This window comes from Kogia breviceps, chromosome 5, assembly GCF_026419965.1.
Source record: "Kogia breviceps isolate mKogBre1 chromosome 5, mKogBre1 haplotype 1, whole genome shotgun sequence".
Classification (NCBI taxonomy): Eukaryota; Metazoa; Chordata; class Mammalia; order Artiodactyla; family Physeteridae; genus Kogia; species Kogia breviceps.
The window spans coordinates 122,493,042-122,518,727 of record NC_081314.1 but is presented as its reverse complement, the minus strand read 5'-3'; the positions used below and the strand labels follow the sequence as shown (position 1 = coordinate 122,518,727).

Below are 25,686 nucleotides of genomic sequence, written 5' to 3'. Positions count from 1 at the left end.
TCGGCAGGCGGAATCTCAACCACTGCGCCACCAGGGAAGCCCAGACATCATCTTTAATGACAGTCTTATAATCCTAATTCTCCCCTGCAAATCTATATAGGCTGTCCCACGTCTCAAAGTCTACCATCTATATTGAGTTCACAGCTATCGTTCTAAAATCTTTCCATCCTTTCAACTAGAACACTGAACCATGTTTACTCAGTTTTGTCTCCTTCATTTTAACCAGTTGTTTGAGTCAAAATCTTTTTTTCCCTTTTTCTACCTAATTTCATTTTCCTCCCGTCTCAGAACCTTGAAAGATATGTTATTCTCACATACTAATTCCTCCTCTATTTATACCACTTCTCTTTCTTCCAACTTCTTATAACAAGCTTCTCAACCCTGTTCAAGAGAACTTTCACTGGTTTCAAAACAGCTTTTTTACACATATTATCAAAAACAACTCAACAAACACTTTTTGAGAAACAATAACATCCTATTATAATGGTGGGACTACCAATGGTCTCTTGCCCTTTTAAGTTTAGTTTGGTAAGCAAGAAAGGCACAGCAAATAATTTCAAAATAGCACAGTACCCTTTAAGACAGAAGTATGCTCTGGGTGTCAGAAAAACCCTTGGTTCAATCTAGAGGCTAGAGGAAACATTCTAGAGCCAGCAGCTCTTAAACTAAGTCTTATAACATCAGAAGAAATTAGGCTAGGGATAAAGGCTGGAGGGGATTCCAGACAGAAGGAACAAGTGTAAAAACAGAAGAAATTAAATAGCACTGAGTGAATGAGAACTTCCAATCTATTCTGTATTATCACAGTGTAAAGTGAGAGGATGAAAACAGGAGAAAATGAAGGTAGAGATGTAGATAGGGGCCAAACCACACTTTGTCTTGAACTTGGACACAGCAACTGAGTCTGTCTTACATACATAAAACTTCTCCCATCACCTATTACATGTGTGAGATAGGAGTATCCTAGTTTTGGCTGACATAAGACCATTTTTGGAGCAAAAACACTAAGACTACCTTAAAATTTTGAAATTAAAATATTTTATCAGTGCACATTAAACAGCATTTAATGTCAATAAATAGCTATAAACATCTATGTGAATGGGATCTTCCTGGTTGTTTCCTAACTTTGAGAAAGTCTATAAAACAAAATCAAAAATTATCTTTAAGTACAAGTTAGTAATCAAACTTCTCAAATCCAGAATGCATAGAAATACCTATATTTTATATATTTTATATATATAATTTTATTACACCATAATGAGTTGGGATAATTGAACATATTTTTCAAAACTCAACTATATAAGCATAAATTATTCATATTATAAAGAAAAATTAGAGTCCCGTGTAAAATTTTCCATATGCATGTATGTGTATATGTGTATTTATTTATTTTGTTATGTTGTAGTAAGCCTTTTTCCAAGATCTTTATTCTGGAGAGGGGTTGGAGTTAAGGGAAGGAAAATTCTGTTAAACAGTAAATCTATCAGTAATTAGAAACAATACTTTATCTTCAAAAATAATACTCTAATAATAATACTCTACCAACACTTAACATCAATAAAACAAATGACTGTGCCCCATTTAAAATTCCAGAAACTTTGGTTTCTTTAATGAGTAAGACCTTTAGATGTTCCATATTTCAAAACAATTAATATGATATGAAATGTTTTAAAAGGATATACAACTTAAATATAATCTTTTACTCCTAAACTGAAAACAAATATAGCAGCTAATAAAAACATGTGCCTTTCAACTACACCAAAAAGAACCAAAGCTGAAGTAGTTCCTTTTTTGTTCTTCACCTCTGTTTAAACAAAACACAGCTCCAAGAAAAATTTTTCATTACATTCTAATTAAAATATTAAGAAAGAGAAGTAAACTTACTCGTATCTGCTTGGCTTCCCACACTGATGTATCTATCATTGCCAGGTAGCGCTGTTTGGTAGTAAGTTGTCTCCTCCTGCTGAGGGGTCTTGGCATTCTTCGCAGTAAGGAAAGCCACTGCTAGTTCCAAGTTTCCGTTACTATCCTTCAAATATCAAGGACGGAACATCAAATATTTTGGAATAACTCTATACATTCTCATATGATAATGTAATTTTCTCCATAACAACTAATACTAATAGCAAAAATCATTTTCAGATTTAAAATTATTCTGATTCTTAATTTTACAGTATAAATTCACTGTAAACAAAGTGGACTATATAAATAGTAATTCCTTTTTCTATTAAAACTACTAATATAATGTAAAAATCAATTCTATAAATAATTATCCAATCGTAACTTACACTCCTAAACAAATGAACAAACTAAAAAATGTTTTCTGGAACTGGCCACATAAAAGGGTGAAAAATAAATATTTAAAATAGTACTTCAGCAAACAAGGACAATAAAAGATATTCCCCTTTAGTAGGTATGCTGACTGCCTACCTGGAGGCAAACTAACAAGCAAGTATCAAAGACTCATAAGAAGAAAACAGCAAAATGGTCTGAAGCTTGATGGAGAGACACACAAAACTCCTAGAAATAGTCAATACTATCAAGATGAAAGTCCTACCCAAATTAAATATATAAATTGTATGTAGTTCTCATCAAAAGTATACCTGGACACTTCGTTATAAAGCAGAAACTAACACATCAATTGTAAAGCAATGATATTCCAATAAAGATGTTTAAAAAAAAAGAAAAAGTATACCTGGACAAAATTATTCTGAAGTTAATTTAGAAGAAAACAGATGCTAAAAAACTAAGAATTTTTGAAATAGCAAAATGAGAAGAGACTTGCCCACTTATCTCTATATTCTCTCCACAGTTAACAATAAATATAACACTAGCTCTATGACAGCTAACTGAAACCACATTATGAAATCCAGATATTAGTAACGAAGCTATCTTTGTAACAGAAGGCCATAACCCATAATACTACGTAGGCCTTTAGAAGTTTAGCATACACACGAAGCATAATAGGAAGCCAGTGGAAGGTTTTAGACAGAAATGACACGGTATGACTTACATTTTAAAAGGATTACTCTGGCTGTATGCTGGGAATAGACTACAGGAGAGACTGGGTCCAAGCAGAGAGTCCAACATTATTTGCTATCATATTAAATGTGGGGAGGGATAAGAGGAGAAAGAACAGGATGATTCCAAGATTTGAGGCCTGAGCAACTGGAAGAATGAAGTCCCCAACCCATCCTAACTCCAATTCTAGCAGCCTTTGAGGAGAGAAAAAAGTAAAAGTGCAGTCTGAAAAGCACCGCTGTTTTAAACTTTGTTATCTGTCACAACCATTATAAGATTCTTAAATGAATCGTCCAAAATATGGGTTTAGCATAGTCTATAGTTAGATAAGTAAACTAGTCGTAAAATAATTGTAATAACAATGGCTAACATTTACTGAACACTGACTATGTGCCAAAAAATGTGCTAAGGGCTTTCCATATACTCTCTCATACAATAATAATAAACTAAATGCAGCAGGGATCTACACTTACTTTGGAGGTATACATAAATTCTCAAAATAAAATGGAGTAAAAGTGCTAAAATCAATCAATGACATTGTGGCTCCCAAAAGTAGACTCCCTGTCAGTATATTGCTGAGAGAGTCAACTCATTATTAAACATCTTACAAATTTATATTGAGCAACAATTAAGGTTTAAGTACGCTGTTCTCCTCCCGATACTGGTAACTGAAACAAAAGTTTAACAAAAAAAACCATGGTCACACAACCTACCTCAAAGGAAATGTGGACAATAATTTAATTCTTTACGTTTATTTAATTTAGCATATACTACGTGTTTCCCAAGATAAAAAAATAAATAAATAAGTGAATTCCCCAAATTTGCCCTGATAAAGTAATGGGTGTAGCCCCACACTCAGTGATACAGAATGGGAAAGGCGATTTCTAAAAACAGACATGGAAAGATTTAATCATATTTAGCAGAATAAAGAAAGGACTGGCAATCATCTAAATGTCATAATCATAAAAACTGAGGTACAACCCTTTTGCTTCCTCTCCAAATACTTACAGTGGCTTCATAACCATGCATTAAAATGCTCCTAACAGTACTGTTTCATCGTTTTCCTGATCGGGGAAAAAAGCTGAAGCAAAGCTTCCAGTAAAAGGAGAAATTATGTGTGGCACTGGGATCAGCCTGCTTGGTTTCTATTCCAAGCTCCTCCACATACTAACTATGTGATCTTCAGCAAGTCACTTTAACTTCTCTGTTTCCTTATCTTTTAAAAAGGAGATAAAAATAATACCTACGTCATAGTTATTAGGAGGATGAGTTAGCCACATAAAGTACTTAGAATAGCACTGTTTAATAAGTGCTAGTTATTATCACTACAATTATGATGATTATGATTACAATCATCCAAAAGATAAATTATTTCTAGAAACAAATGAAGAACTTTTGGCACAAAATCAAAAATGATGTAATTAATGTTGTCTCTCAGAGCAACTTGCAAGGGACTAAAGCTATGTGTATGTCTATAGTAGCAAAAATGCTGCACTGCTGTTAGCCTTTGGCAGCAATCTATAAATAAACTCAAAATGCAGTCTAGTTCTTGAACATCTTTCACTCACTTGCTCTCTTTCAATGTGCATATCCATGTGATTTGACTAATCTGGGTGCCACTGTGTGGAAATGAGCATACTTCATAAAATATAACAAAAATCATGCCCTTCATTTAGTGCATAATAGGACAGTTTGATATTGAATGTTCTTAAAGTGCAATTAATTGAATGTTAGCCAATTTATATTTCTCCTCCTTGGAAGAAAAAAATGTAACTTCTGATACTCTATTTTCTCCTACCTCCTCTTCCTCCTCCTCCTCTACCCCACCCTACCCCCCACCCCCAATTAAACTCTAAAATCATGTCTCTTGAGTAAAACCAGCCATTAGCACTTGAATTCACTTCCCTCCTTTTTGTATGAAAAGTGTTTCACATGGAGAGGTCTTCTTTGACTCCAAGGTATCTTGGAACATTAGGCTGCTAAAAGCTAACAGGCTTGAAGTTGCAGTATGTTATGTTAAGTAAGGTTCTTACTTTATAAAAGTTCTTTCCTATATCTCTACTACTACCCATGGTATAATTAAAAAACTCAAGTTTCAAATATGGTAGGCAGTGGAGATGAGGGTGTATTAGAAAACTGTATGTCGCAAAACAGAGGCCATACCTTCAAGGCTTGCTGTAGTATCTGGGCATCATTAATCCCAGTAATTTCTCTCAGCTGGTTCAAAAACGTCTGCTGGTGCTAGAGGAAGGGAAAAACCAAAAGTGTTATCTATGAAATATGAAAATATATAAGGACAAGAAAATAAATGACCTTTGGGAAAAAAAACAAACAACTCCAAATAAACTAGAGTGAAAAACAAAAAAAACAATAAAACTTGACAAAGACAGAATAAATTTCATTCTTTTAGTAAGAATGAACCATACTGTGGTAGCCCTTATTCCATTCTCATATTTCTAAAAGCCCATTCTTCACTGCCTAATTTATGCCTCCCAACAAGAAAAGGAGTGATCTGCCTGATGGCTAAACTTAAGAAGAACTAAGGAAAACAGGTGTTCATTGGGCTGCTTTAACTAGGGGATGAGACCACAGAATGAAATCCAGGCAGCCCTATTAATCGCTCCCTCTACCGAAAGTCAGCCAGCATTGAGGCACCTAGGATGTTTGGAAAAAACATGCCTTTGGCAGGCCAAGCACTAGGTGGATATTTTACACTAGGGGGATTCTACCCTGTTCAAGGAAAAAAAGGATCATCTCATTTTCCAATCTGTCATAAAAGATCCGAAATAAAATTGATCACTTGCCCCCATTTGCTTTAAATCTGTTTATACTCTATTGATCTATATAATCGAGTATACTCTACTGGAGAGAAAAAGAGGTAGGATAAGATTCTACTACCAAAACCCTTCCCTAAACTTCCCTAATTAAGAACAATACTCCTCCCTACATCTCTGCATTTCTTAAACAAGTTCCCCCAAACTGTAAGACGGCACCATGAAATAAAGAAAGCTCAATGGATATGACATGGAAAACAAGTCACCACTAGAATAAAAGAATCTGCTGAAATCTTCTGTCTTCCCACTAAACGTTCGTATGTGACATTCACTAAATGTCACTCAATGTTTCCTCCTCCAGCATCCTGTCCAAGTTCTAGGTAGGATAAAGGGCAAAGGACAAAGGGTGTCTGCTAAATGACTCTGCATTCTTTAATAAGCCCTATCTAGTGACTTCCACTTAAAGCCTCACTGAGCAGAACAAAGTCACGTCATGTGGCCACTCATACTTGTAAAGGAGGTTGGGAAATGTATTTTTCAGCTAGGCAAAAAGCTTTTCTGCAAATCTGTTGCTAAGGAAAAAGAAAAGCATGTACTGAACAGGCATGGGCAGTATCTGCCATGCCATCAATGAATTTTAATTTCCATAAACATCTTATTAAAAGCTGAGATAACTGAGACTAAAAATAAATTACATAATAAGGTACATAAACAAAGGTCATATAAAATGCCAAAAAGAATCAAAATAGTTGAATAAAAGAACTGGACTGCCAAATTCACAGAGCTGAAATGTGAGAAAAATAAAATTCTCTTTAGACCTGTCAACTTTTCTACTTTCATTTTAAAACTTACTAATAGCTATCAATGGATCCACGACTAACTTACACAATACTCAACATTACAAATTATATATACAAATTTTATAGAAATTCTCCTTATCTAACTCAATGTCTTATTTTAGTGAACATAAAATATTTCAAAGATTTTACAAGCTTGTTTGTAATCACCCCTACCAGCACTCCAAACTCCATTCTTTCCACAGAATATAATTTTCCTCAACTGCAATTACTCAATCGTGTATCAGGGAAAGACTATTGAATACCCCAAAGAAATCAGTCATGTGTACAAATGATGCTCGCTATTATTTATAATGCTGGAAAAATGGAAACAATGCAAATGTCCTTCCACTAAGGAAGAGGTCCTAAACTGTAATGTGCAAAAGAATGCCTTGATAAATTTGTCAATAAAGAAGATTCCCAGGCGCCACACCCAGAAATTGTGATTCCAGGGGCATCTGGATCTGCTAGGGGATCTGTTAGGGGATCTGCAATTTTAGGAAGCATCTCAAATGATTTTGATATAAATGAACCCAGAAGCACAGTTTGATTTAAGCAAACAACTATATTTTTAAATAGCAAATATATAATCTATATAGCAGTTAATCTTTACAAAATCATATTAAGCTACAGTGGTAAAATACAAAATTTTGTGTGTATATGTTAATGAGTACAAGGTAAGATGTAAAAAAGAATGTAAAACCCAGAAAAGTTTACAGAGCCTGCAATGCATTAGACTCCCAATTCTTCTCCCATCTCTGTACCCACACCCTTTGCCACTTCTCACTTCCTCCCACTAGAAACATGATATATTTCCTTGTTGTACTGATGATAGGCTTGGCCATGTGACAAGCCTTCATCAATGGCATATTAGCAAATAGCATGCAAGCAGACATGAAATGTGGTTGCATGATTGGGCTTGCCCTCTTGAACTTCTGCAACTTCCTCAAGAAGAACATAAGCTGGATAGCCCACTTGTTGCCCCAGAAGAATGAGGCATGTGAGAAGAGTCACCCCAACCAACCAATCGGAACACGATAACAATATTTTGGTATGCCACTAACTTTTGGTGGGGTCTGTTACACTGATAGTTGACTGCTAGAGAGTACTATAAGAATACTGACTATTTTATGAAGAGAAGCAACATCTAAAAGTTTTTTAAATTAATTAATTTATCTATCTATCTATCTATCTATCTTTGGCTGCGTTGGGTGCTTGTTGTGCGCGGGCTTTCTCTAGTTGCAACGAGCGGGGGCTACTCTTCATTGTGTTGCGTGGGCTCCTCACTGCGGTGGCTTCTCTTGTTGCAGAGCACGGGCTGTAGGCACATGGGCTTCAGTAGTTGTAGCACAAGGGCTCAGCAGTTGTGGCTCACGGGCTCTAGAGCGCAGGCTCAGTGGTTGTGGCGCACGGGCTTAGTTGCTCTGTGGCATGTGGGATCTTCCTGGACCAGGGCTCAAACCCGTGTCCTCTGCATTGGCAGGCAGATTCTTAACCACTGCGCCGCCAGGGAAGTCCTAAGACTCTGTTTTCACTTAGTATTTTGTTCATCTTTCACAATAATGTCAGCTAAATATCCTAATAACATAATTCAGGTGCATGGTTCTTCATCTCATGAATTTTGACTGAAAAATGAAACAAGAAAGAGAAAAGGATGAGGGTGGGGAAGAAGGCAGAGTGGGAAGGAGAAAAAGTAAATGTATTTTCTAAACTAAGTTAGCAAGAAACGGGACCGAGATCTAAAGAGGTGAGCTATGAGAAAAACTCTAAGTTTATGGAAGAGAAGTCACCTCATTTGGCAAGTTCTCCCCTTTGCTATTGGCATCTTCCAGCTGTGCTTTTCCTGTCTGAAAATTTGCACCTTCATTTCCTACAATTACATTTTTTTGTTGCTATTATTTCTGTGGTGATTAAGACCCTGGTCTTCTTTCAAGGTTTGCACCTTCTTATTTACCAAACTTCTGGTCTGATACACCCTGATCCTCAACTAAAAACGTCCTGCATATGGTTCTCTCCTCCTTAACTAGAGATGTGGGATCCAAGGTGGATCTAACCCACTATCATTTCTAGAATTCCTTTTCTGAGCTCTGAGGTCTTCCTTGTATGGATTTCTTATCTACTACAGTATAAGGAGGTAGGTGCAACCTGTTCACACTGCTGAACCAAGAAGAGCAAGACACAATGTTCAAAGAGATTCAATGGCTTGCAAACACCACAAAAATCAATATGCAAACAAACCAAGACTATCTACAGGCCTTCAGATTCCTTCCTCGATGTAATTTTTACTGAGTGATGACATCCTTAAGTGCCTACTACGTGCAAATTCCAGTACCATGCACTTCAGGGAGAAGAAGGCATCAGTAATTTCAATATAAAGTAAGGATCAGAGTGTTTCACAGAAATTCCTTCTCCCCCCAACCCCCCCACCGTTCATCCTACATAATGCTGGCTCTGTTTTAAATCTGTTTAAGTAAGACTACAACATACTTAACATTGGTGTACTTCTTGAGAATGCAAAAAAGGATCACTGGCTTAAGCCCAACAAAGAGGACAAGCATTTATTATGCTCTTGCTGTATGCCAGACTGTTTTAAGTGCTTCTGGTGTATAATCTCATGTAACACATGTGCACATGCACACACATAAACCCTCTAGAAAGTTACTCTCATTTTATAACTAATAGAATATTTAAGAGACTAATAAGTACAGAGACAGAAATGACTGACTAATTTTTCAACTCCCACAGCCCATGTCTCTTCCACATTTTTTCTATGGTATCTGATTTTGCAGATTAAAGATTCAGTGAAAAATGAAAACTCAGCCCAAAAATCCATTACTATGCTGACATAAAATACTTAGATAATGGCACAAGAAAACTGGAGCACTGATGACCACAAGGCAGGACAGCTTTCTGTGTTAAGGGGTGAGTGACTCTTAAGACAGACAGTCCTTGGTTCCTTTGACTGAATTTCTAAATATAAATAAAACTTGGTTTAGTGCAAAAGAAAGACAAAGGTTTCCATCTTCAGGGGAAAAAACGGTAACTCTTAGAATAACCTCTAAAAAAAACTCAAAATCTCTAAGTAAAGAAGAAAAAAACCCAATTTGATAGAAAATCCCAAAGTATTCATAAACTTCAGAATCACATGCCCTAAACTTCAGAATCAGCATTGCTAGGCACCAAATGGTAAACATTTCAAAGTTACCTATCAATGAAAGGATTAACTATACTACTGCCTTTAAGGTACATAACCATACATATATCTATTTTTACAAATACCTCTGCATCTACCTAATTAACACCGAACTGACTTACTTCACGTTATCTCTTACCATAACAAAAAGTTCCCAAACTTCATTGACAAATAATTTCAAGTACATAATAGATCCTTCAAGTATATCTTTGTAAGACCCAAACCTGCCTCTAACCAGATATATAAGAAAAAAACAAACAAACTTCATTTCATTAGTCTTGTTTTTTATTTTTATCCGTAATTTTAAGGAGGACAACATGATGACCTTTCATTTCCCTTTATATGTAATCATCTATGACCTCTCTGAGGAATTTTCCTACAGTACAACCCTTCTCATGGCTTAAAGGGCCCTTTGCATGACCCAGCTATCTCTAGCTTCAACCTGCACTACTTTCCCATTCTTCCTCTTCCCTCTTTCATTAGGGTCTACAAAATACTATTCAACTTCCTAATTCAAAGGTGTAACCTTTCTGTTAAGGTTAGAGGTTCCCCTGACACTTACCACAGATTGTAATAACATACTATGTTAATCACCAGACTCTAAATCGAAGAGAGCACAAGACTGTGCTCATCGCTCATCGCTGTGTTCCTGGTAACTAACTAGTACAGTGTCTGGCACACGGTAGGAACTCAATAAATATTGACTGAATAAATGAATATAGCAGAGTTTGCAGAGGTGAAGTGGAGTAAGTCAGATCACAGGGCTTGAACTCATCCACAGGAAAGAGGTACAAACTAATTATTGGAGATGGGAACAAGAGGCATGCGTAAATCACGCCACTTAGCAAATTTTCGACACTTTTCTACATTGCACCTAGAAGTTCACAAACACTTTATAACCTAGTTCTGGTCCTGTCAATCCTGCCTGAAGGGGAGTGTACAGTACAATACTGTTCAAATTCCCAATTGCAAATAATTTACATATTAATCTCAAGAATAGTTGGGGTATCCTGTATTTTCTACTGCCACAGAGTTAAGGTTTATCTCAATCTTGCTGGGTTAACAGTACTTTATTTTTTATTTATTAAAATAAATTAATCACATACCTCTATGGATGTATAAATCTAAAAGTATGCTTTTTTTATTCTTCACTATTTACATTTAGCCTTAGAAATGCTAGAAATTCTGAATTTAAAGTCTTCTCCCACCTTTTTATAGAATCCAGAGCTACACTCTTAAGCATTATGTAATCCCCCCGCCAAAAAATAAGAAGTGAAGAAATGAGATACTTCGTTCGCCCTCAATAAATGTTTGTTTCCATCCTTCCTCACCTAAGAGTTCATACCCTTACCTTCCACTCCAGCCCCTGAACTAGTCTAACATCTGCATGATGTCCATGCCCCTAATAGAATCTTCCATCCCTATTAACTGGCAGATATAAGACATGCATCACAAGTAGAAACTCTAAACACAATTTTCCCCAAATATACTGTTACACAGAACTATAAGCTAAGTTCACACAAAGTTAAATACATATCTTGGCCAAATAAGAACCTAAAACCATGAAATGTGGTTTCTACGGCAATATGCATTTAGAGTTCCAAAAACCCAACTTGCAAAATCTTTTGGAACTGTGTTTTTAAATTAGAATGCCTATATTATGTGGGTAAACAAAACTTCTGTGAATCAAATCATATCCTTGAACTGCAATGTTTTCAGTTTAAATAAAGTATATATTTAACTTGTTTTTGATGCTAATGATCTGGCTGATTCCTAATATACCTCTCTTAAGATATATAAAATCTTTGTGTCCAATTAAATCTTTATGTGTCTCTTGGTTTCTGTACTTAAATTTTCATAATTAACTTTCAGTCCAAAAATAAAATCCCTTATACTAATAAAAGAAAATAAGTATGCTCTACGTAGAACTTTCAGACTAGATTACTACATAATTCCTAGCAGCTATATGTGGTACAAACAATTCCTTAAAGCAAATACAGTATTTGGTCACACTAATTACATTCATAATACATCCTACTGACTATTAGGAACTCCATTCTTCTAGATATAATGTTAGGTTTAATAAAGCTTTCTTTCCCGGACCCATAAGAGAGCCATTTGCAGAAGCCTTCAGCTTCCAGCACCTCAGCATACTTGTCTTCATCCAGTGGGCTTCAATCACAACCTCTCCAATAAGAACTGAATCTCAGTCTTGGGGCTTGGTAAAAACTCTCCCAAATGTATTCCTTCCTTTATTCTTTAGAGTTCTCTTTGCACTTTAGTAGCCAATCATCTATTACCAGTCAATACTGGTATTGACTGGTCTTTGTATTAAACTTTCCCTGTTCAAATTACTGTGTAGTTTCTGTGTCCTAACTGGACTCTTACTCATACAACTTCCTTAAAAGCAAGTTTTGTATTCTAATAATACGTTAATGATGCAATTCTGTACTTTTAAGAGAATAAGTCTCAAAAACAATAGGAAGAAGAAAATTAACCATATACGGTAAGTGCTATCCAAGAACCCCCGCTTACTGAGCACTTATTAAAAGTGTATAAGGCACCAGACATTTCATTATGTGGGCATGATCAATTAAATCACTGGCCATTGGTGACTGAGCTCAATCTCTAGTCCTTCTCTCCTCCTTGAACTGAGGAGTGGGCTGAAAGTTCTAACTCGCTTACCATAGTGGTTGGTTTTTCTCAGGCACAGCCCCCATCCTGAAACTATCTAGTCCCCCAACCAGGAATTATCTCATTAGCAAACAAAAGACAGTAAATTTCTGTGGCAGAAACCAGGGGAAAAGACTAAATATTTACTTTATATTTTACCACACCTAGTCTCATACAGCTACTTGTAGATAACAGAAGGCACCAAATTGTTTTGTTTCTTTGTCCTTGCTCATGGACTTCTCTTCGTTTAGAATGCTACCTTCAATCTCCCCATACATCTTCAACATTACCTCCTCTATGAGGTCTTTCCTGTTCTTAGATCCTCTCCTTGGTCCTACCAATGTATCCTGTATATACTTCACTTAACTTCTAATATAATGTATGCATTTCTGGCTCCCACCCACTAAACTATAAGCTTTTTTATAGTGTATTAGTTATTTCTCTATCTGCTTAAGACAAAGAATAAATGAATGGATGGACATGATAATGAGAGTCGACTGGGTATCTAAGCAGAAATGTACAACAGGAACTGAAAACCTGAAACAAGAGTTTATGTGAGGGTGAAAATTTTATTTTGAAAATACAAACTTGGTAGTAATGAACATATATGACTGAGAAACTACATAATCTCTCAAAGCTTGCAAAGAAGCAGAAAATCAAAGACTAAACCTTGAAAAACTCCTACAGTTAAGTAGACACACAGTACATGGTATTAACAGCCAAATTTTATCATGCTGTATTGCCCAAATGTAAATAGTTTAAATATATGTACTGAAAGTACACAGCAAAAGCTGACAAGCTTACAAAAATCTTGCCCATTGCTAGGCCTACTTGCTACTGTCTTCTTACCCATCAATTCTCAACTTCTTTGTGTTTGCAGTACTTGTTCAAATATCAAATATTTTTGGCAGCATACCTGAAAAGGTTTAAAACTTTCACCATAACAAAATTCAGCAACTCCTAAAGGAAGTGGTAATAATTACAACACAATTATTATTCCAGTACAACAATACTGTCACATGGTATCTGCAAAAGGAGTTATCACCCTGCACAGTAGTATCTCACCCTCTTGATTATCCAGGCACTAAGACATGTTCACAGGCAAAATACTGGTAAGTTCCAATACATAATATTTATATGGCACTAACTTAAAAGTAAGCTATAATTGTTACCTCTTATTCACAGCAAGTGTATTCCACTCTAAACCACAAAACCTGTTCAGTTCAACATTCTGCTTAAGAGATACTAGAATAATTACAATACATTTACTAAGCTATAGCAAAAAAAAAAGTTTTAAACTATGATCATACTTGGTGGCACATCTCTGAAGATTTGACAACAAAAAGGCTGAGAACACTACTCTTAAGACAAAGGCTATCAAATAAGTACCAGGGTCACAGATGGAATGTGGATGACAGAAGCAATAAAATCTACTCCGAATGTCTAATAAAGATATTTTACAAGAATATCCTGATATACATATATTACTTTCCTTGGCTGAAGCTGCAAATGCCAAGTTAGCTTCTGTAAAACACTACCATCTGTCAAATTAAGCTAACCTTGTTATTCTGGTTTTTTAATTTTGGTTACATCTGAGTTAACAGTTGGTTTTTGGTTTTAGTGCATAAAAGCTACACAATAGAACATAATAAATGTATGTCTATTTTATATTTATGCAAGCTTCAGTAAAACTATAATAAAAATACTTTAGTTCAAGAAAGAGTTCCAGAAACCTCCTTTCCTGTCTTCCTTTAAAACAGTCCTACCTCAAGGATAAAAAAATACTGCCATCAAGTGGAGTATTAATGGGAAGGAGAAACTTTTCAATAAAGCTGCTGGTTCTCCAGATGAGAAAAATCAACTTGAACACCTACTTAGACATGCAAAATTCAAATCCAATTGGAATAAGACTTAAATACCAAAAGCAAAACAAGAAAAAGATTACACGGCAATAAAAGAGAATATCTTTATGAAACAGGTATGAAAGATCAAAATAAAGGAAACTAATTACATTTAAGACTAAATCAAAATGTAATCCTATTCATGAAAGAACAACATAAAGGGAGTAAAAAGACATACTGATAAACGGAAAAAGATATTTGCAGAACATGTAAGTTGGAAAAAATAAGTAGTATATAAAGAACTCCTTCAAATCAAAAAAGGTAAAACAATCTTCCCCCCAAGAAAAAAAAAAAAAAAACAGAAACAAATGTGAATTTCAAAGGGAGAAAAAACCTCAATGGACCATAAACATATAAAAAGATAACCAATTAGGTTATCAACACCAGAATGGTTAAGTTCTTGTGTAACCATAAGTATAAATAACCACTACATATGCTCATATGCTTCCTTCTCTATCCCACCAAAGCTTCACATGCTCACATACACTGGGTGCCCTCTCTCTGATGCCACAAGCAAAAATGGAAATATCATCAGTTCTATTAGTTCTGCAGGCTTATTACCAACTTGAAGTCCAGGCTGCACTGGGGAAGAAGCCCGGAAGTCAGTTCTGAGAATATGTGTGGTACAACTAGAACAGGCACAAAGAGTTTCCATGACCCTGGGAGGCCTGTGCAGAGAACTCCTTCTTCCCTCCAAAAGCTGGACATTTTAGACCTGAGGCAGTAGACTGCTGCTAATTTCCTTTCAACCCACTCCTTGGCCCTGTCCTGACCCAAAGCCTTTCTCTAAGGCCTCATGGGAAGACTTTAGGGGCCCTCTTTCTGACACACCAAGACCAGCTCAGAGGCCTCAGTGGAAAATACAGCAAGCCCCACACCTCCAGCACAAGCTTGTTTCTGAGGCTCCATTTCAAAGAAATGAGACATTTGATTTTGCATGTATTCTGGCTCAAATTATGATGCATAAACTTTTGTTATATGCAAGTGTATGGCTGGTTCTCACATTAGTGCAAGCACAGCATCAGGTCCTGGCCCCTAATGATTCTTCATTCCTGGTCCCTCTCTCTACCCTCCTCCCCCACATCTTTCCTCTTCACTAAGGACCTAGCTCTTAGCTCTGCAGCCAATCCTGTCCTCAAAGCTAGTGCCACTCACCCCAACAGAGCCACTTCCAGGCTGAACAACACCAACAAAAACCCAACAAATAATAAGTTTCTAGTTCAAAACAAGCTATTCTTCTGTCTTATTTTCACATGGACCAAAAACCGTAAGAAAAGTCTTCTTCTGCTCAATTGTTTACCTGTCCACAGTTCATCCCACCCCATCATTGGTCCCCCAAAATCTTTCCAAACTTCCAAGCTAACTACAATGTGAAAGTATTTTTGTACCCTGTGGGAAAACGTACACATCATAAAGATCATTCTTGTGTGTGCTATTAATTATTAAAGAGATTAATGTTAGTCTGAGGCATGAAGAAAAGGCTATTCATTCCTCAGTAGTGAGCATTCTTTATGAGGTATTACTTTAAAAAATATAAAATGAAGGAAAAATTGTGCAATTTCATTCTGTTTTGTAAGCATATCAGTACATGCTCCTAAGTGTTTTACCTCTAGGAACATTTAACTTTTTTGCCATTTTCAGACTTGGAAAAATAAGTAGCTTTTGTTATTGCTGATCCTGTGAGAATGTAAAACTGAATAATATATAAGAAACAATACTTAAAAGTCATCCAAAAATAGCCAAAAAGCACAGGAAAAGATGTCTAAAACCATTAGTCATTAGGGAAATACATATTGACACCACAATGAGGTACCACTACATACTCATTAAAATGGCTAAAATATAAAAATTGACAATACCAAGTGTTAACAAAGATATAGACCAACTGGAACTCTCATACATTGCTGATGGGAATGTACAATGGTACAACCACTTTGAATAACCATTTAGCCATATCTTACAACAACTTCACTCTTATGTATTTGTCCAAGAGAAATACTTTAGAAGTACATCAGGTAACAAAGTAACAAACTGTCCTTTAAAAGCAGCAATAAAGAGGGATGTGAGGCAGTTTACGGAGATACCATAAAACATTACTAAAACTGGATGGAGAAATCATGGGGAAAATAAGGGATGAGGATTAAAATGAAGTCATCAATAAGTTTTTCCACAGACAAAAGGCAGGCTGGGACTTCCTTGGTGGTGCAGTGGTTAAGAATCTGCCTGCCAATGCAGGGGACACAGATTCAAGTCCTGGGTCAGGAAGGTCCCACATGCCACAGAGCAACTAAGCCTGTGCACCACAACTACTGAGCCTGCGCTCTAGAGCCCACGAGCCACAACTATTGAGCCCACATGCCGCAACTACCGAAGCCCACGCACGTAGAACCTGTGCTCCGCAACAGGAGAAGCCACTCCAATGAGAAGCTTGCACACCACAACGAAGAGTAGCACCGCTCGCCACAACTAGAGAAAGCCCACGCAGCAACAAAGAGCCAACACAGCCAATAAACAAATTAATTAATTTTTTACAAAGGCAGGCTAAGGATGTGGCGGTGGGGTGGGGTGGCTGGGCAAGAACCATAGGGTCCTGCTCTGTTTCACTATGACAAGATCAGGGTGTAGCAAGAAAACTCTGGATAGCTGTTTACAAATGTCTCCTAGGGTGACATTAGCTTAGAAATTATTACATTTAAGGGTGTGATCTTATACTATCAATGTCCCAGAGTAGATTGGCATGTTTTAGTCCACAAGAGTAAAAAACAAGAAAGAAAATAAACCAAACCATTTGTTCATTTGTTGGGGGGTGAAGCTGAAAAAATAAATAAATTTAAAAACATAAAAATAAAAGCAGCAATAAAACAAAAACATCCACTATCATCACTTCTAATCAATATTTATCATATGTCTTACTAGTTTAAGAAAAAATGAAATTATAGGCATAAAAATTGCAAATAAGTAAAACTGTCATGATTTATTTATGATATGATCTTTTATGTAGAAATTCCAAAATTATCTATGAAAGTATTAGAATAAAGTTTAGCAAGGTGGCTAAATATAAGATGATTATACAAAAGCCAGCTGCATTCATACACACCAGTAACAAATAACAAACATTTTAAAGCACCACATATTATTGTTATCAGAAAGTATCAACGACATAGGACAAACAATGTGTAAGAATTCTGTTAAAATTATAAACTAAAAAAAAAAAATTAAAGAAGACCTAAATAAAAAGAAGTATACCCTGTTCATGGATAGAAAAGACTCAGTATCATAAAGATGTTAATGATCCCAAATTGGTATACAGATTCAATAAAATTACTAAAAAACTCAAACAGGGTTTTTCAGAGAACTTGGTAAAATTATTCTAAACTTTCTAAGGAAGATAAAGTACCATAACAGTTCGGAAGAAGAGGGGCAAACTTATTTTTTCAGTACTAGAGATTACTATGAAGCCAAAGCAACGAAGACAGGATGGTATTCACAAAACGAATGACGGAACAAAACAGCAGAGGGTGAAAAAAAGCATTTTCCATAAAGCTTTTATATGTGACAGAGATGATATGTCAGTTCAGTGGGGGAGAGCATTAACTTTTCAATAAGGTAAGATTAACAACAACAAAAAATCATATACAAAATAAAAATTAAATTGGATCCCTACTCACACCAGGTACAAAAAATTAAGTACAGACAGTATAAGGTCTAGATGTTACAAACATAACTTTAAAATTCTTATTACTATATAGATGAATTTCATTTATATATCAAGGTGAAAAAAGTTTCCAAAGTTAAAACAACTAAAATTAAAAATATATACCTTCAGGAATTCAGAGTGGCAATAAAAAGGAACTCAAGGGGAGAATGAAGACAGGATTCAACCTGATTACAATCTCAAATGAAAATAGAGGGATGCAATGAGGGAACTATATGGTTAGATATAGGTTACTTTCAAAGTTCTCACTTGTGTTTTAATTAGTGCATTCAATGTGTGCTTATCATTAAAGATTAATATGCTATTTCATAAGTAAATAAAAACATATTTGCATAGATAGCTGATCATGATCCAACATTTATGATTAATTCGATTCTGTGTACTTCAGAACCAGCTAGTGTATACATTATTAAAACAAACTTCAGAACCAGCTAGTGTATACATTATTAAAACAAACCCACAAAAAAGTATCTGACCACCTGTGGAGGGAGTAAATACAGAATTGGCATTACAAAAATAATAATGTAGACAAAGTAAAAAGTTATCCTAGCACATAGAGCAAAAAGGGAAAGAAATCATAAAATGAAATTTGAAGCAAGGTAGAGAGATGAATGGTATCTAATATTCAAATAATGCAGTTTCAGAGGAGAAAGAAAAAAGGAATAAAGTAGAAGTAATAATTCTTAAATATATATCTTTTTCCTGAGAAGAACACTAAAGTTTTCAGATCAAAAAACCTCGCCAGGATGGTTAAAATTACACAAACACACACACACGCACACACACACACACGTGTGAAATTTCTGAATTCTAAAACCAAAGAGGAAATCTTATAAGCTTATACAGAGGGTTAACAACTTATCTACCAAAAAAAAAAAAAAAAAAATCAAACAGTATTAAACTACACAGAAAAACATCCTTAATAAACACCTAAACATCTATTTTTAAAAAACTTATTAGCTAATAACATGTAACGCAATTAAGTAATATTTTTGATATAAGGTATATTGTAAAAAATTTTTAATATCATTTAAATTAGAATTCCATATTATCCCAACAAAATCAAGAATGCTATAAGTAAAAATATGCTAAACAGTCTTATCTTATTGGGGGCACAGGGAAGGAGAGAAAACTATTAATTATTTACAGAAAAACATGTTTAAATATATTCGTTTAGAATTAAAAGAGCAGAAAAAGCTCTTTAAACAAATGAAAGTCAGAGGGCAATAAAAAGATTAAATTTGTCATCACTATATATTTAAACGATGAAATCTTACTAAAAGACCAGCAAAAACACAAGTTTGGATTAGATCCATTAGAAATACGAAGATAATTTGATGAAATTACATTAAAAGTAGAGCCGTCAATATCTCTCAGAATTTAAGACATAAAGAAAAAAACATGAATATTCAAATGACACTATAAGTGTTTATTTAATATATAAATATAGAACTCTATAACTCAAAAAATACATATCCTTTTCATATGATCATTAAAACCTCATGTACTTAGTTGTAAGAAATTCTTAATAAATTTCTAAAACTATTACAAATCATATTCTCTAAACACAGTTTCAATTGTTTTGAAACTAAGAATCCACAATTTAAAAAATGCAACCAAAAAAGCAAAACAAAAAATATTTTTAAACAATGAAAGAAAAAATGTTAAAGATACTAGTCAAAATTTGGAAAGTGTAACTAAAACTTGCTCTAAATAAAATGGTCAGCCTAATATAGTCCTATTCATCAAAACTTCAAAGTAACAAGTACTTAGGCTGAAAGATCAAAAATAGTTAAAAGCTACAAATTTTGAATGGTTTAACCTAATGCTACACTAAACAATTCCAAAAGTGTAGGAAAAAAACAAAAAGCTTTCTAATGCTTTTATGAGCTAAACTTAATAGCCTATATACATATAAAAGCAAACCTTGTAACCAATCTCATTTAAAAACAAAGATTCTAATTTTTTTTTTAAATTTAGTATACTGAATTTGGAGGCATCACGACTGAATGTGATTTTGCCAGAAAGCAATACAGATTAATGGTTAACAGCAGAAGCCCCGGAGTCGTGTGGCCCAGAGTTTAAATCCCACTCTTAACATATACTAACAATGAAATGTTGCTTGAAATGTTGCTTTAGTTCTTAACTTCTCTATTACTGTTTCCTCAACTGGGACATGAAGGTAAAAAAAAAAAAAAAGTCTCCACCTAAAAAAGTGGTTGGGAAGATTAAATGAAAAATGTTATAAAACTCTTAGCATAATTTCTTAACATGGTACATGGTAAATATTCCTTCTGTTACAATCATTCTTCTTATTGACATATAAAATATCATCAGATGTTGCAAAAAAAAGACATATGATAAAGAGTCAACATGTGAATCTGATTTAAAAGCATTTTAAAAACTTATAACTGTAAGGACATTTCATATTACAATGAAACAATACATAACAGAAACTAGTATTAACCCTAGTAGTATTCTGTAATCTTAGCTAAAACAATAAAATAGTTTGAGTAAAGGGGTGTAAAGATTGACAAAGAGGAGGTCAGATGATAATTATTTGCAAATGATATGGCCTGCATACAAAGAATATTGAAGAATATCAACAGAATATTAGAACTAATGAAAATTCATTAAGGCAGCTGGATACAATGTTAGTATAACAAATCAAAATTAGGTGAGAAAAGAAAGGAGTAAAAAGGGAATAAGCAGCTGGATCCCTTTCTCTCTGCAAACCAAGTCTTATGCTAATACCAAGATAACCAAGTATTTCATACTAAAGAATATCCATTTTATATAATGTTTAGAGTGATTTATATAATGTTAACTGTCCCTTGAAATGCTGTATTATATTTTTATAATTTGATATAATAACTAAATTAGAAAATACTACATTATATTAACTAAGAAATTTACCCTGAATTCAGCTTGTATTGTTTTGCAAGTTTCGTTTTAACTCTTAATTTGGTTAATCTGTGACATCCTTCCCACCTAACCCCCCCAACTGAAAGCTGACTGTTGATCCATAAGATTCCTTCTGCCTCCATCCTCTACTATTTCTTTTTTATCCTCCCTTTCTTGAATAAATGTATGCTTAGCTCCACTAAACACTCAGATCTTAAAAAGTTGCTCATGTCTAATCATACTAACTTTAAGGCTTTAAAAGAAGATTCAGAGGCATTTAATGACTTGCCCAAGGTCATAGAAAGGTGATTTAGATCAACCCACACCCTAGTCTTTTCACTACACCGCCTATATTCTAACAGTTGTCCACAGTTTGGAGCTTTCATTGTTTCTCAATAATGTTAAATCTTGAGATTCAGTTAGGGAACTAAAATAACCCCTGTGCTTGCATTCCTTTTAGAAAACACTCACTCATCAAATATTTACTGAAACCTACTATGCGCAAGGAGCTGTTCTAAGCCCTAGGGTGAAACGAAATAGGCAAAATACCTTCCCTTATGAACCTTATATTTTATTCAACTCAGGAGGATACATTTAATGAAAATAGTATCCAGCTCACTTAACTCTACAAATTAATTTGGTCCCTCGGAGGAAGGCTTCTATATTGCTGCCCTAAAGAATCCTTATTTGGTAGCGTATATATGTCAATGCTACTCAGCAGCATAGCACACGAAGATCAGCTTGGTGCTTTGCGAGGACCTAGAGGGGTGGGATAGGGAGGCTGGGAGGGAGGCTCAGGAGGGAGGAGATATGGGAATATATGTATGCATATGGCTGATTCACTTTGTTGTACAACAGAAGCTAACACAGCATTTTGAAGCAATTATACTCCAATATAGATGTTTTTTTTTTTTAAATCCTTATTTGGGACCTGAATCTATGAATCAAATTTCTGAGATGCAAGGATCCTGCACTTAGGTAAATATCAAGCACAAAGGCTGAATACACACGTTCAAAAACAAAATTATGACAGATTTTAACTGTAGCTAATCTGCTGCCAACTCCACCTCACCTGTATCATCTTAAACCTCAAAAAAACAGCTCTCTGCAGTTACACTTAATCTCATAACTCCCTGCCATGGCTAAACTTGAGCAATCAAGCAAAGAACACATCAGAGGAAAAGACAGCCCTTGCCTTATGTTACCCTGTGACAAGCTACTCTGTAGGTGACAAAAGACATATGAGTGTTGTGCTTTTTTTTTTTTTAAATCATACATCCTTCTGGAAGAAAAAAAAATCTTGAAAAATAGAAAAATGTTCCAACTACCAAAATATGACTCTTTATATAAAGCTAATATTATACATGAGCATACAACACACAATTTTTTAAAGGAGAGCAGAAAACAGGCTAAGATTTTGGTTATGCAATATGCACTAGACACTTCTCGTTTCACTAATAATTCATAAAGTTTCTAATTTAAAAGCAAAGAGTTTCACTTTTGTTTCTTCTAAAGTAGTTCATTTCCTAGTTACTAGCTTGAAGTCTACTTCCTAGTTACCAGCATGGTGGATTTAAATCGTCAATTCATTTTAAGTGGATGGTTTAAGGTATTTGAACCTATATGAATATTTTTAAATAGTTCTGAGTAACAAAGTAATAGTATATTAATATAGAAAGCAAACACATTACATGTTTCTTTTAAAAATAATACATAAACACCATGATGGAAGTATAAAAATAAATGCAATTGTATTGCTCTAAAAAAATGTCCACAGTCTCAATGAGATGATCTGACAGACACACACTAAAAACAGCATCATAATGGTAATATTTTAGACTAACAACTACTCCCTTTGTTAAAGGAGGGGACTCAGTAATCTAGGAAACTGGACATGGTGGCCAGGATCACATTCAGTAATTTGATTCTTGATTCACAATTTTATGCATAAACCTCTGAATTGGGCAGATCTGCCTTACCTAATTTTATGCTAAAGAAGTACTTTAGTCCAAAATCAATTTTAAAATCTCACAAATTTCTTGCCAATGTTCAAATTTAAGAGATGTGAAAAATGAGTTATATTTCCCACTTTGAAACACATAGGCTTTAATATTCAACTTTGAAGAGAACTACAAACATAAGCGACACCAAACCTATTAAATATTGCTTAGTATACATATGACCACAAGATCCTCCTCTAAGTATTAACACTTTGTCACATACTCAATATCAAAAACTAAAGTTTAAGGTATTCCAAACAGAATGGAGGGGATTAGGAGATAAACTGTTCTAAACTCCCATTATTAAATCTAGAATTATTTCACTGTAAATAAACTGCAGTCTGCAATAGTCTTCTAAATCAGTACAGCACACAAGAGTTCCAAAGACAACTTTCCCAAAGTTCCTAAACTAACAATGCACTATCCTTGCTCTCCAAAATTCTTGAGCATCTTCAATTACCTCAAGTACTATAATAAAATTCTAAAAATAATCTCAAAGCAAAAACTTAGCAAGTTGCGTGTATACACAGTCAGCAGGACAGCAGCCCTTATTCTAAAATCAAGCACAGGTAGGATATAACAATGCCAAAACTACAACAGGGTGGGGCATTCACTATTCTCCCAGAAAAATCGAATATACTTTTGGTAGCTGCTCTCTGTGAACGCTGGTTACCCCCATAATTCCAAGACGAGTAAAGCAATGTTTTCCTTTTGCCCAAAATGCTTTTCACACCAATGACCACCCCACCCCAAAAAATTAAGCCATAGCCAACTACTTTTCAGGATATGGTGCAAGCCGTGATAGTGCACTTGAGATTCTGAAAGCAAAATCTAGAAAAAAAGTAGCATCTCTCATTACTTAATGTAAAAGATCTGAAGCTTCACAAACCCAGATTTTTTTAAGTGAGTGACCATTTGAATGTGTGACTGAGGCAAGAGTAAAGGGTGAACGATGGAACAAGGTCAAACTTAGGGGACAAAGGATTCCTGGAATAAACAGGACCAGAAAGGTTTCCTTAAGGGACAGTTTCTATATTCAAAAAAGAAAAAAAGAAAAGAAAATGAAACGGAAGGAAGGAAGGGAGGAAGGGAGGGAGGAAGGAAAAGGAACCAACCAAATCCTCTACTTTTACAGAGTCTACCTGGTTAATGTACCTGTCCCGCCAGGCCGACTATTCAATTCTGGTGGAGACCCTTTTGCAAAATAGCAGGCCTGGAATGCTCCTACCTTGTAAATAAAAACTGGGTTCAGAAGGGATGACAACCGGCTACTCCTTTTTTAAAAAAGAAGAGGAAGATAAAGTTTAATTAAGAAGCCATATAGAGGAGTGTAGGAATGCGAGGTCGCGCTCAACCAATACCCGGCACCGTCTGTTACAGGAAAACAATCGGCAAGAAGGAAGTGGACTGAAACCAGCTAACTACACCCCGCTTTCCACACGCAGCCCGGAACTGGGAGCGACGCCCCAAAAGCTGGTAGGGGCGGGGGGGCAGCGAGGGGGAAGCCCGGGGAAGCGGAGGCCCGGGCGGCGGCGGGGGAGGCCGGGGAGGTCCCGGCCGAGGCGGGTGAGGGCTGCACGTCAGAAGGAGGAGCGGGGACGGGCCGCGCCGGCTCGCGGCTTCGCCTCACCTTCTGCGCCGCGCTCTGCTGCAGCACGTTCTGCTCCACGGTCATGGCCCCTGCAGCGCCGGCGGCGACACAGGCGGCGGCGTCCGGCTCCTCGCGCGTCCGCCGGCCCTGACTGCCACGCTCCGCCGAGCTCCAGGGAGCGGCGCGGACGGCCGGGGAGGACAGCGCCCCCGCCAGCCAGGCGCGAAGGCGATGGCGGCCGGCGTGCGCGGGCACCGCGGGCTGGCGGCGAGGCGCGGACAGCGAGGGCCACGGTGGCGGCCCCACGACTCCGCGCGGCCCGCCTCAGCACGGCTCGTCGGCCGCGGCCCGAGCCATGAGTGGGCGGCGGACGCTCGGCGCGGGAGGGCGCGAGCAAGCCCGGACGCGTCACGCGCGCGCTCCTTCGCTGGCGGCTCGCGGGCCACTGCGGGGAAGGGAGAGGGGACAGAGGGAGCGGCCGGAATGGCGCTGTCCTCCTCCTCCCGCCGCGACTCCTCCTCCCCTCCCCTCCCCTCCCCCAATCGTCGTCCCCGCCCCCGCCCGGCGGCTCCTCCCCCGCCGAGCCCCGCCCGCCGGCCGCCCTAACCCTACATTATGACCCGCGGGGCGGCGGGGCGGGGCGGAGCCGCCCCGGAGCCCCGCCCCCCGTACCCGCGCTCCCGGGGGTGGAGCGAGGGAGAGCCACGCGGGCCGGGCCTCGGAGCCGCCCCTGCGGCAGGTTGCGCGACGCCTACCCTTGGCTCCGCGATGCTCCAAGCCGAGGCGGGAGGGCAGCGTTTCTCTCTGTGCCCAGAATTTGTTAGATCGCTGGCTTTCCGAACTCCTCCAAGACAAAACATTTCTCTCCAGGCCGCATAACGTCCCCAAACCGCTTTGGGTCCCGAATCCCAGCTCCTTTCTATGTCTCTGGCCTTTCTAGGAATTTCACAAGCAGTAAACTCGCCCGAAGGGAAAAGTCAAGTGTGGTTTAAGCAAAAGGCTGTCAGAAGCTCTTAGGCTGGAATGTACTTTAATCCTTAACTAATCATTATGTAAATGAATATTGATATTCTCTGTC

At 36.8% G+C, this 25,686-nt stretch overlaps 1 protein-coding gene across 6 annotated transcripts in view; it reads right to left on the bottom strand.

Annotated features, from left to right (window-relative positions):
- USP25 (ubiquitin specific peptidase 25) overlaps positions 1-25,124 on the bottom strand; it is a 142,418-nt gene extending 117,294 nt beyond the window's left edge. For 2 of the 6 annotated variants that reach the window (XM_067034938.1, XM_059065617.2), the window contains exons 1-3: positions 24,648-25,124; positions 5,185-5,262; positions 1,885-2,029 (exon numbers count right to left, since the gene is read on the bottom strand). In XM_067034938.1, the coding sequence (XP_066891039.1) occupies positions 1,885-2,029; positions 5,185-5,262; positions 24,648-24,692 (268 nt within the window). In that variant the 5' untranslated portion in view covers positions 24,693-25,124. Of the gene's footprint in view, positions 1-1,884; positions 2,030-3,013; positions 3,097-5,184; positions 5,263-7,695; positions 8,257-24,647 lie in introns of all 6 variants that reach the window. The other 4 variants (XM_067034940.1, XM_067034939.1, XM_059065616.2 and 1 more) reach the window with 4 other exon arrangements.
- Between the last annotated feature and the right edge of the window lie 562 nt (positions 25,125-25,686).